This window comes from Ylistrum balloti, unplaced genomic scaffold (assembly GCF_031769215.1).
Source record: "Ylistrum balloti isolate Yb309-2 unplaced genomic scaffold, AGI_CSIRO_Ybal_v1 Utg370418, whole genome shotgun sequence".
NCBI classification, from domain to species: Eukaryota; Metazoa; Mollusca; class Bivalvia; order Pectinida; family Pectinidae; genus Ylistrum; species Ylistrum balloti.
The window spans coordinates 279,247-293,468 of record NW_026782283.1 but is presented as its reverse complement, the minus strand read 5'-3'; the positions used below and the strand labels follow the sequence as shown (position 1 = coordinate 293,468).

General features: G+C 34.7%; 1 protein-coding gene across 1 annotated transcript; it reads right to left on the bottom strand.

Annotated features, from left to right (window-relative positions):
- Window positions 1–2,109: 2,109 nt before the first annotated feature.
- LOC132554618 (nucleoporin NUP42-like) lies at window positions 2,110–12,285 on the bottom strand. Its single transcript, XM_060218940.1, has 8 exons — window positions 12,201–12,285; window positions 10,113–10,302; window positions 9,075–9,169; window positions 8,755–8,831; window positions 8,497–8,583; window positions 7,251–7,288; window positions 5,829–5,845; window positions 2,110–2,874 (listed from the first exon to the last, which is right to left on the bottom strand). The coding sequence occupies exons 1-8, from the start codon at window positions 12,283–12,285 to the stop codon at window positions 2,186–2,188; spliced, it is 1,278 nt and encodes a 425-aa protein (XP_060074923.1). The 3' UTR covers window positions 2,110–2,185.
- Between the last annotated feature and the right edge of the window lie 1,937 nt (window positions 12,286–14,222).

Here is a 14,222-nt window from a genome sequence, read left to right as displayed (position 1 = left end):
AATACATAGTAGTTCTAAGCATCGTGTCTTAAGGAGACGGAGGCGGAAATTGATAACTATGATGTACCCTGTACATACATCTATGCATTTCATGAAGATTTAGTCAAGTGTCAAAATTTTTTTATTTTAAGAATACAAACATCATGATCTGATTTTAAAGACTGTAGATCTATATATAATTTACTGTATTCTGATATATATACAATTTGGTCTGAAACACCTCTTTTTAAGATTTAATTAGACAACCTGATTGATGACAGTGAAGATTTTCCCCAATATATATTATGTATAGATGACCATGACTCCATATAAGGTTTGAACGGGTCATATACTTATCTGATGAATTTTATGAATGTTTGGATTAATTTTTCCATTTGTTATGAAGTACAGTACTGTAAAGTCTTTGGTTATTGTTTCGGGATTCATTTTTGTTGATTTACTGGGTATTCTATCCACAAAAATTAAACTCCTCAAAAAATATCCGATTTTACAGTATATGATTACGCATTTTTGTTGACATGTTATAATTGAAATATCAATATGTACAGTAAATATGAAATAAAACAAGTATTTTTTATTGAAAAATTCTTATTGTCTTTGACTTAAAACGAAAAAATTGAAGGGACAAAATGGTTAGATATTGATTTCAGAACTGATAAAAAGCATTATAACATTTAAATATCTGTTGAAAATTGTGTACTTTCTGTTAATTACAATATTTTAAAATTTGCATAACCATTTTATTAACAATGTCTAAAAATTAAAATGAAAAAGGAGTGACTCAACACTAAATCATATCATTATCATTCAGAGTGTTAACAATGTCTTTGCACAGGCAATTTAAGATTAATTCAAATTCATTTATTTTGCTCTGTCATGCATAAAGCAAGAAACAACTGATCATTTTACAAAGCAAGAATTGAAACATGGCTAGCAAATTAAGTTTTTGCTTATAACATAATTATACATAGTAAGAAATCATATCAAAATGGCAAGTTAAAAGAGATTCTGAAAGTTCACATGATAAACTTGACTATCTCTGATCAAAACAGCGATGGATGGTAGACACAACACCGAGTGTCGACGCATTAGTTTGAAGCTGATAAACTTTATCAATTTCTCTCTTAGAGTGTTATAATCATGTGAAGAGTCTAATTTTAAGTATTACAATGCTCGCCCGAAATCAAAGACAAAAATAACAAAATCTAACCATTTAGTCCCTTTAACAAAAAATTCTATATCATTATGTTGTTGTTCCGATGTTATGTTATGACAGTATAATTTATAATCCTTTCAGTTTTTACTATCTAAGTCAATTTGTATAAGAACATCACTTTTAATATTTGTAGGTGATGGTAGGCAATTTGGATTGCCCATAGCATATTTATATTTCACAATTATGACAAATTTGATATTTTGTCATATGAGTGAAATATATATATAAATGAGAACTCATTAGATTCTCTTATTTGATTTTTTATGGCAGAACAAATTAAATGAGAAAAAAAGCCAAAACACGTGTAAAGTAAATTGAGTGTTCAAAAAACTTGATGTTGGAATTTTATATTTGACAACAAGATGATGCCATTTTGAAAAGGCTTTCTTACATATTCATTGTATTTTACTATCGTATGGTGTTATGTGGCAAGAACTGCTTACAAAACTGTTTTCAAATACCAAATTTGAGAGAATAAGTAATGCACTGAAGGAAAACTAACGATTCAATCTTCATTTCATTTGCATCTGAACAAGAAAATTGACAAAATTTCAAAGCAGTGACGAGAAAGCATTGCTCTGATTAGTCAAAACTACAAAAGTTAAATCATCAATAGAAAAGTTATATTGTCACTAGTGAGGATACATTAAGTTTTCATCAAATTGATACATACCTGTACTTCACTAGCAAAAATATAATATAAGTGAAGCTAGTCAGTTTTTTTGGTATAAATTTCAATGGTATTAACTCAAATATTAATGATCCATACTGTAAAAATAGTATAGTTACATGCGTGGAGTACAATTTCCATGGTTTTTCAAAAAAAAAAAAAAAAAAAATTTGTGGACACTTGATTTCATGAATAAATTTTATTAATTACAACAGTTCATGAACATATACATGTATGAATTGAAATGAGAGTACCTATGAAATCAAAAGGAAGAAGGGGGTCCATGACATCGGGCAACATTAATCAAAACATAATTCTATTGGAGGGGGTTTAGTTGGGATTTTGCCGAGGGTGAATGTTGTTGCGTTGTAAGCAGCCAACTCCTCTTTGGTAAGGTTTTCCATTGGTGTATACACTGTAGCTTGGGATTTGTCACTTGGTGTTGTCACTACATTTCCCCCTGTTGTTGTTCCAAATGTGTTGTTAGAGGCACCAAAGGCACCAGCGTTCCCAACATTAGATCCACTCTGAGAGGAAACATTAAATGAATTAGCTGCTTGGGAAGTCTTCCCGAAGGTGTTATTGAATGTTCCTTGGCTACTTGCACCAATTGTGGTTCCACTAGTATTCCCTCCAAAGGAATTTCCAGAACTTGGTTGGGAGGCCCCAAAAGGATTCCCAGAACTTGGCTGGGAGGCCCCAAAGGGATTCCCAGAACTTGTTTGGGAAGCCCCAAAAGGGTTTGTGTTCTGAGCTTGACCTATAAATAAATTACTTGGTACATTGGTTCCAAACTGACCAGAGGTCTGACTACCAGAGTCAAAAGCTCCTGCACTTGGAGCACTGAATGCTCCTGTGTTCCCACCAAATAATGATGTATTCCCACCAGTGGCAGAGGAACTGCCAGAAACACCACTGAACAGTCCATTTGTACCACTGGCTCCAGAACTTCCAGCTGAATTACTAAATAGAGACATGGTCGATGATCCTGCAGCAAAACACAAATACAGGTATTGTTAAATACATATATTTCTAAATTAACCTTAGATTTCTATCAATTCAACTACATATAAACATTTTTTTTGGAACATTTTCTTTAGGTAGGTAATGTCAATACGATGGAAGTTCTTGTAACACAACCAATAAAAGATTAGAGTATGATGTTTTGATGACTATACAGTCCCCTTCATCAGACAAATTACCATTGTAAAGCATACAAACACTGACATACGTAGTGTACAAGATGGTACATAATCGACCAACTTACACAATGTGTAAGGTAGCATATAACCTTAACTCTTAATGCAAATCACAGGTAAAATGTGCAAGGTAGCATATAACCTTAACTCTTAATGCAAATCACAGGTAAAATGTGTAAGGTAGCATATAACCTCAACTCTTAACACAAATCACAGGTAAAATGTGTAAGGTATCATATAACCTTAACTCTTAACGCAAATCACAGGTAAAATGTGTAAGGTATCATATAACCTTAACTCTAACACAAATCACAGGTAAAATGTGTAAGGTATCATATAACCTCAACTCTTAACACAAATCACAGGTAAAATGTGTAAGGTATCATATAACCTCAACTCTTAACACAAATCACAGGTAAAATGTGTAAGGTATCATATAACCTTAACTCAAACACAAATCACAGGTAAAATGTGTAAGGTATCATATAACCTCAACTCTTAACACAAATCACAGGTAAAATGTGTAAGGTATCATATAACCTCAACTCTTAACACAAATCACAGGTAAAATGTGTAAGGTATCATATAACCTCAACTCTTAACGCAAATCACAGGTAAAATGTGTAAGGTATCATATAACCTTAACTCAAACACAAATCACAGGTAAAATGTGTAAGATGCCATATAACCTTAACTCTTAATGCAAATCACAGGTAAAATGTGTAAGGTAGCATATAACCTCAACTCTTAACACAAATCACAGGTAAAATGTGTAAGGTATCATATAACCTCAACTCTTAACACAAATCACAGGTAAAATGTGTAAGGTATCATATAACCTTAACTCAAACACAAATCACAGGTAAAATGTGTAAGGTATCATATAACCTCAACTCTTAACACAAATCACAGGTAAAATGTGTAAGGTATCATATAACCTCAACTCTTAACACAAATCACAGGTAAAATGTGTAAGGTATCATATAACCTTAACTCAAACACAAATCACAGGTAAAATGTGTAAGATGCCATATAACCTTAACTCTTAATGCAAATCACAGGTAAAATGTGTAAGGTAGCATATAACCTCAACTCTTAACACAAATCACAGGTAAAATGTGTAAGGTAGCATATAACCTTAACTCTAACACAAATCACAGATAAAATGTGTAAGGTAGCATATAACCTTAACTCAAACACAAATCACAGGTAAAATGTGTAAGATGCCATATAACCTTAACTCTTAATGCAAATCACAGGTAAAATGTGTAAGGTAGCATATAACCTCAACTCTTAACACAAATCACAGGTAAAATGTGTAAGGTAGCATATAACCTCAACTCTTAACACAAATCACAGGTAAAATGTGTAAGGTAGCATATAACCTTAACTCAAACACAAATCACAGGTAAAATGTGTAAGGTATCATATAACCTTAACTCTTAATGCAAATCACAGGTAAAATGTGTAAGGTAGCATATAACCTCAACTCTTAACACAAATCACAGGTAAAATGTGTAAGGTAGCATATAACCTCAACTCTTAACACAAATCACAGGTAAAATGTGTAAGGTAGCATATAACCTTAACTCTTAACGCAAATCACAGGTAAAATGTGTAAGGTAGCATATAACCTCAACTCTTAACACAAATCACAGGTAAAATGTGTAAGGTAGCATATAACCTTAACTCTTAACGCAAATCACAGGTAAAATGTGTAAGGTATCATATAACCTTAACTCAAACACAAATCACAGATAAAATGTGTAAGGTATCATATAACCTCAACTCTTAACACAAATCACAGGTAAAATGTGTAAGGTAGCATATAACCTTAACTCTTAACGCAAATCACAGGTAAAATGTGTAAGGTAGCATATAACCTCAACTCTTAACACAAATCACAGGTAAAATGTGTAAGGTAGCATATAACCTCAACTCTTAACACAAATCACAGGTAAAATGTGTAAGGTAGCATATAACCTTAACTCTTAACGCAAATCACAGGTAAAATGTGTAAGGTAGCATATAACCTTAACTCAAACACAAATCACAGGTAAAATGTGTAAGGTAGCATATAACCTTAACTCTTAACGCAAATCACAGGTAAAATGTGTAAGGTATCATATAACCTTAACTCTTAACGCAAATCACAGGTAAAATGTGTAAGGTAGCATATAACCTTAACTCTAACACAAATCTCAGGTATAATGTGTAAGATGCCATATAACCTTAACTCTAGCACAAATCACAGGTAAAATGTGTAAGGTAGCATATAGCCTTAACTCTAGCACAAATCACAGGTAAAATGTGTAAGGTAGCATATAGTCTTAACTCTAGCACAAATCACAGGTAAAATGTGTTAGGTAGCATATTGCCTTAATTAGAATCTAACATAAATCACAGATATAATGTGTAAAGTATGTGTGTAAGCGGAGTAAGTTCCAATAAAGAAAGAAAAGCATAGTGAATACACAGAATGTATGTTCCATATACAAGTTTGCAATAAAAAATGTCAAGGGCATAACTACATTTACATAGGTCAAAGCATTAGAGAAATCTTTAAAAAATACACTGAAATATAAATAAATGCATAGACAGAGAAAATACTGTTTACAAATGAATGAACAGAACTTGATGAGCTTGAAAGAATTTTACTGAAATCTAAAAATTATTTCCGTGAAAATTCAAAGAAACAAATTGTATTTTTCTTTTGTTGTTATGAAAGTTTTCTTATAATTACCTCCCTTGTCACTGCTTCTGAAAGGCAAAAGTAGCGAAAATATAAAATCTTATATTGTAAAGCTGAACATTGTTATAATATAAAAACAGTAGGGGACCACATAGAGAATACATGTTCAGTGTCTTAAAACAAGCTGTATTTTGGCAAGGGTGAAGAAAGACAAAAGCATCCAGCCACTTTTGTCTTTCTGTCCCAAACCAAAATGGAGTTTATATTTTAAGACACTATCAATGTATTCTATTTATCCTGCAATACTGATTGAAAATCAGACTATTGAAACTTCAACTTTTGTTGTTCAATCTTTGTTAACCTGTCATTTAAAATAATTGCTCCATGCAGAAATGTAGTTCCAAACTTCAACAGATATGACAGCAATTTCAGGAATTTTCATCAATAAATTTGTAAATGACAACACATAAATTGCTTCTCTCAACAGATATTTTTATTGTTATAAGTATTTTTTGAGTAAATTCAGAAAGTAATTCTGTCATATTTACACACATGCTAAAATACAGCTGTTTCCCATCACTGTCGAACACAACAGAAATATGTAGAAAGATTATTTCCACAATGGCAGTGCCAGTTGCAGGATAGAATTTGAAAGTATGATTCTATGTAGTGAATATATGAACTAAGCTAGTTATGGACTTATTGAAATACCTTGTATACAAGATTTCAAAGAGAGGTCAAGGATGACCTTTGACCTTTAAACTTGACTGAAGACCATCAAAATTGAATCGCTATAACACCAAGTTTGGAACAGAAAGCATATGGCACAAAATAGCTAGCTTTTTAACCATTATTTCATTAAATATTTTTACATAGAGAATAAAAATGTTAAAATTTGTCGAAAAAAAAACACAAGACATGGCAGTGAGATCTTGACATCCACCATTGTTTAATCTTTACTTGTTCTTTAAAAGTTGGATCTTTTCCCTTTTTTTTCTCTGCCCAGTTTTTGCTCTCACTGATACGAGATTTGGACATTATTTTGCGGCAATAGCGATAATAAACTTTTCTTCAATTGCCAAATCCAAGATGGTAACTTGTCAGCCATTTTGTTTTTCTAATCAGTCCCAAAATCAAACCGACACAACTAGTGTTCAAAAGGAATCTATACAAGAAATTTGAGAGAGATCTATCGAGTACTTTCGAAGAAATAGTGATAACAAACTTTACCAGGCAAAACCAAGATGGACATCTCTTGGCCAGTTCGTTTTCTGATCAGTCCCAAATTTAAACTGGCACAAAAAGGGAGCAAGGGGAACCTATGTGTGAAATTTGTGAAAGATCCATCTAGTACTTAGAAATAGCAATTACAAATTTTAAATGTTGAAATAAAAAATAGTGATCTGTTGGCCATTTTGTTTTCCTATATATATTGAGAATGCTAAATACATGTACTAAATGCAGACCACTTACCTTGCTTTCTTGTTTCTGTATTCCTCTATCAATGACACCTGTCAATTAGAAAATTTCGCTATTAACATTTCTCTTTCAATGACACCTGTCAATTAGAAATTGTCACAATTAACATTCCTCTATCAATGAAACCTGTCAATTAGAAAATGTCACAATTAACATTCCTCTGTCAATGACACCTGTCAATTTGAAAATGTTGCAATTAAGATTCCTTTGTCAATGACACCTGTCAGTCAGAAATTGTCACAATTAACATTTCTCTATCAATGACACCTGTCAATTAGAAATTGTCAGAATTAACATTTCTCTATCAATGACACCTGTTAAGGAGAAAATGTCACAATTAACATTCCTCTATCAATGACACCTGTCAATTAGAAATTGTCACAATTACCATTTCTTTATCAATGAAACCTGTCAATTAGAAAATGTCACAATTAACATTCCTCTCTCAATGACACCTGTCAATCAGAAATTGTCACAATTAACATTCCTCTATCAATGACACCTGTCAATTTGAAAATGTTGCAATCAACATCCCTCTATCAATGACACCTGTCAATTAGAAATTGTCACAATTAACATTCCTTTATCAATGACACCTGTTTAGGAGAAATTGTCACAATCAACATCCCTCTCTCAATGACACCTGTCAATCAGAAATTGTCACAATTAACATTCCTCTATCAATGACACCTGTCAATTAGAAATTGTCACAATTAACATTTCTCTATCAATGACACCTGTCAATTTGAAAATGTAGCAATCAACATCCCTCTATCAGTGACACCAGTTATCAATTAGAATGTGACAATAAATATTTCTATATCAATATCACCTGTCAAATAGAAAATGCCTGGCGCTTAATCTGAGGGACCAAATCCAACACTTAAAAGTTGGGAATTTCATCCATTTTCATGTTATTACCTACATGTGTTTGGACAGAATCTCGTGTGGTTGCATGATTATAACAGGTCCAAGTAGACCTTGTAGTATGGTGTTGTTAGACTTCACAAACTTCATGGGGTTTGTTGGACTTCCTGGTTAATTCTTGCTGAAACCGTTTATGATCTCATCATGCCAAGCACACAGATGGTTATAGGGCAAGAATGTTATTACAAGTCCTGATCCTCACAGCAGGACTGAACTTTGTGACTAAACGAACTAGCATGATTTTGCTTGCAAGATGATATCAAGCAAGAAATTAAGGAATATGATGCCTGTACTATACTGGAAGTTTTCTTACCATTTTCTGTTTAACTGACATTGTAGCATTTTTGAGGACTTGTCGTTTGGAGGAATATTCTTGGACTAGATTCTGGACATGGTTCATCTGAAATAGGACAATACTTCATCACACATTTCATTATATAAAAGTTGCTTCATTACACATTTCACTACATCAATGTTAAATCTTTACCTGGAAACAAAGCACAAGCTTATAATCCAATACTGAACGGAACTAAAATGCTATCATTTACAAAGAATTGTCACCAATACATACATAGCTTTGTAGCCCTCCCGTTTTCTGAGCCTCATAGGCTGCAAATCGTAGCTCCTCAGTTGACATGTCTGTGAATTCTGTAAAAAGAAATTACGAATTTTGAGTCTATGATGAAGAGCATTTTCTCTAGAATAACATTGATGGAATTTGCCACAAGTCCAAATATAATCCTACCGATATATCATTTATTGTGGTGGTATGATTCAAGCTCATTTTCCTTTGATCAAAAATCTTTTGGGACTTTATTTAATTATTTTGCTTTGAAACTCAATGGATTGTATCCCATAATCCTCACTATATATAAAACCTTTAACGCTTACCTGGAACACATGGTCCTTCCTTCTCAAACGCGATACATGAAAAAGGCCACATCTTGCTCTGTTCCCATGTTTTTATCTCCACCACCAGTGTGTTTCTGTAATTTACAAGTACAAAAATATGTCAATTATCAGTCACAATTAAAACCTTACAGAAAAAGACAAGAGGGCCATAGCCTTAAATGGTCATTTGACAACTGACAGATGGATGAACAAACCACAGAATTTGCTGATGTGGGCTGACAAATCTGATAAATTCAAATTTTGTACATTCCTTGAAAGTATTAGAAACTCATAAAGTTCTGTGCATGAAAAACATTTGTGCAATCATGTTACAAAATAACTACTGTGGTTACCATGTTGTAGTTTGATCAGACTGAGAAATAACAAAACAATTCTTTCTTTTCCTAAAAGAATCAAACTCCAAAATGTCTTTCTCATTGGTGTAAATGAAACATGACATGTTCTTCAGACTATTTATTCTAGATGAGTTATGTGTAATGAGTTAAAGTGTAAAATAAGATTTGGTCAGGACAATCTCAGGATCACTTCATGCATGTTTAATATCAATGATGTTTCAAACCAAATTTGGTTGAAATCTGCTTAGGCGTTAAGCAGAAATAGTGTTTTGAAGGAAAAGTTTTGGACAGCAAATGGCACATAGCACAAGATGACAGATGATACATGATAGCAATAGGTTGTCTTGACCTATTGGGTCAGATGACCTAAAAATAACCTGAAACTTACCTGACCTCTGTTGGTGAAAACTAAACTTGGCACTCACCTGACCTCTGTTGGTGAGAACTAAAGCTGGCACTCACCTGACCTCTGTTGGTGAAAACTAAACCTAGCACTCACCTGACCTCTGTTGGTGAGAGGTGAGAACTAAAGCTGGCACTCACCTGACCTCTGATGGTGAAAACTAAACCTAGCACTCACCTGACCTCTGTTGGGGGAACTAAACCTGGCACTTACCTGACCTCTGTTGGGAGAACTAAACCTGGCACTTACCTGTTCCTGAGAAATGTATCTGACACTTACATGACCTCTGTTGGGGATGTTTGTGCAGCTGTCTGCTGTTGATTTTGTTGACGTCTGTCCCATTTGTACTTGTTTCCTCCACCAACCCCTCCTCCTCCTCCTCCTCCTCCTCCTCCACCTCCTCCTCCCCCTCCCCCTCCTCCTCCTCTCCCACCTCCAAACAACTGGCGCTGAGCTGTATATGCAAATCCTGAAATAAAGATCATTTGTAATCACCATAGGGATGTATACTTGATCTGATGTGATCAAATTTTTGTGTCTCATCACTTTTTTGGGAAAAAATAAAATGACAAATTTGCATAACCACAATAATAACTTCATAAACAGAAATTGTAAATAGTGGAATCATATTTCAGCACAATAATTAGAGTCATTGTCATGTCATCCGTTCCGGCCCATTATATATTTTGACATGGCCATTTCGTCAAGCCGTATCACATGAACTATTGACCTACATGACCTTGCGCCTAGATAATGTTGGTTGCTGTAATAGGTCATGCTTCCAGAAAGAATTTGTGATTTAAACCATTCACCATTATATTATGATTATATATTTCATGGGCAAATTTATGTATTTTTTCTTAATACAGAATTTTACATGTCAAACATCCTCCCAGATATGATGAAATGACCTATCAATCCACCCTCGGATGTCAATGTTCTATTGGAGTCTGTTGTGTGAACAACAATCAACCATGACTAATAACTAGGCCACGCCTTCTTGCAACTTTTTGGCAACAATAGTTCAAACATGCATGACTTATGTTGAACAAGAGGGACATGGCCCTTAGCAGTCATCTGACAATCGATGAATGGCTGGACAAAATTCATTCAGGTATTAAGGAAGAACACCATTTTGAAGTAAAGTATTGACTAATTTCCCCATTTGGGGTCCCGTCCCTAAGTCCCTTGGGGTTGAGTCACATTTCTGAATTTAAGAAACAATTGCCTACCCTAACTGATAAATCGGGCCAAAGCTTGTTGAAATGCACCTGGTCAAAAGAAGGAGTAGGACTTTAAAACTAATTTTAGCACCTCTTGCTTTGGGCCCTGTTCCTCAACCCCTAGGGGTCAAATAAAAATTCTGAATTTGTGAAATGATTTCCCTCACACATTGATGCACCAGACCAAATTTGGTTGATATCCATTGAGGAATGAAAGAGGAGTAGGCTTTTAAAGAAAACATTTACGCAAGATGCATTGCACATGACAGATGAAGCATAATGACTAAAGGTAATCTTGATCCTTTGGGTCAGATTACCATAAAATGATGATTTTTATATTATCACTTGTGTTGACTCATTTCTGATTTAATTTAACAACTGGTTGTAGACAGCGAGATGAAAAATTAACTTTACCAAATAGGTTGTGTTGTAAACAGGATCAAACAATTGAAACTTAATTCTAATCCTTTAGTATATGAATATGTATATGAACTTATTTTGATTTTGATTAAAAAGTCATTCCTGTTAAAAGGATGATTTTATGGAATATATACAGTACTTCTGGATCACTGTAAGCACTATATATAGTGCAGTCACATTTCCTATACAGCTGCCGGTCATTTCAGGAGAGTAAATTTGAGGTCGAATCTGTGGATATCTTTTAAAAAATACTGGTCAGTTTCATCTTATGGCATGACCCCATATGAATTCCTTTATGTATTTATTTGGTGGTAATTTGTCGACAGCATAGCTCGCGGGAAATCATTCTTATGGGGTCCAAAACTAATACATTGAGGATATTGGGAGTATTTAGTGGTTTCCATTTAAATTTCTACAAAATTCATGGGTGAAGACAGTGATACATTATTTCATACAATAAAACATTGTGTAGGTCCTAAATATGATTTTTGGGACTAGGATATTTGAGTTCATTTTTCCGCGAGTTTTTAAAAGCACCGATTTAGATGAGCACTCAAATAATAAACACGTTGAGAAGCTTTTGTCGTGCGAAATATCACTTATTATACCTCAGTGGTATATATAGGTCTTCTTATGGGCGCGTGTGATTGTGATTGCACATGACCGATCTGTTAAGAAAGGCTGTCAACGCAAAGAATTACAAAACAGATACAGTATACACTACCTTGGCTGTCCCCACTTGGATGTTCATAGTAACACTTGTTGCCATACCGACAATTTCCTTGCATAAAATATTTACAAACAGTCATCTTTATTGTTTCTGTCTGAAACAGAAAGTAATCTCCAAACTTTCGGTTATAATAATTACAGCGCGGCACCGCCCGGTACTGTCCGGCACCGTCCGGGAACCATATATTGACAACCCGCAGTATGGCAGAGGATGTAAAGCAACACCCCAAACGTTTTTGGAAGTATGTAAACTCCAAAGGGAAAATAAAAAGCCCCAACTATTTCAGACTTAAAGTGACTACATGGAGATGAGCAGCAGATGGCAGTACAAGACAGGGACAAAGTCGAAGTCATAGCCAAATTCTTTCGTGGTGGTTTTACAGAGGAACCTCCGGGAACGTTACCTGTATTTGAAAACAGAACTCCAAGCCTCCCTTTCAAGGAAATTGTCTGTAATCAGAATGTCGTAGAAAAATTACCCGAGACTTCACAGGGACCACATAGAATGCACGGGAACCAAATAGAATACACGGGGACCAAATAGAATACACGGGGACCAGATAGAATTCACGGGGACCAGATAGAATGCACGGGGACCAAATAGAAAGAACAAAGATCACATAGAATGCACAGGGAGGAGATAGATTGCACAAATATCACATAGAATGCACAAGGATCTGATAAAATGCACAGGGACAAGACAGAATGCACAAAGATCACATAGAATGTACAGGGACCAGATAGAATGCACAAGGATCTGATAGAATGCACAAGGATCTGATAAAATGCACAGGGACAAGATAGAATGCACAAGGATCTGATAGAATGCACAGGGACAAGATAGAATGCACAGGGACAAGATAGAATGCACAGGGATCTGATAGAATGCACAGGGACAAGATAGAATGCACAGGGATCACATAGAATGTACAGGGACAATATAGAATGCACAGGGACCAGATAGAATGTACAGGGACCTGATAGAATGCACAGGGATCTGATAGAATGCACAGGGACAAGATAGAATGCACAGGGATCACATAGAATGTACAGGGACCAGATAGAATGCACAGGGATCTGATAGAATGCACAGGGACAAGATAGAATGCACAGGGATCACATAGAATGTACAGGGACAATATAGAATGCACAGGGACCAGATAGAATGCACAGGGACCAGATAGAATGCACAGGAACCTGATAGAATGCACAGGGACCAGATAGAATGTACAGGGACCTGATAGAATGCACAGGGACAAGATAGAATGCACAGGGACCAGATAGAATGATCAGGGATCTGATAGAATGCACAGGGACCAGATAGATAACTAGAGAAACACCATTTAGAACAATATAGACTGAAGTCAGCACGTTCTATAAAAAGGATGCTGGAAGTATATGGCTATGTATAGCGTTGCACATTAAAAGGCTTTATGTATATAAACTTAAAACATGTACTATTTTGACATGCATGCTTAGTGTGTAATTTTCATAACATTCACGGAGAACATGTATCATGTTCAATCAAACGTAAAGTAGAATTAACGTATTCTATGCATAATCATGATTTGTGCAATTTACATTATTTTTCACTTTAATTGCATGTTTTTCATATTATATTTGTATGCTCTTCATATTAGGTGGAAATAAAGACAATAATAATAAGTTTGGCAGATATATTCAACAAACTACTTCAAGCTTGGAAACAGGCAAACAGTTTGGGTTTATCTCTGGGAGGTCAACCAAACTGCAATTGCTAACAGTACTTGGAGAACGGACAGAAATTATAGACAAAGGTGGAAAGTTAGATGTCATATACATGGATTTCATGAAGGCATTTGATACAGTAACACACCAACATTTACTAAAATATGACCAGGATATGGTCTAAGTATTCAGGATAATAGACTTTCTTATAAACAGATGTCAGCGAGTAATATTCAACGGCAAGTCATATGAAACATACCTGGTAGTGAGTGGTATTCCCCAGGGAAGTGTATTGGGCCCAATATTATTT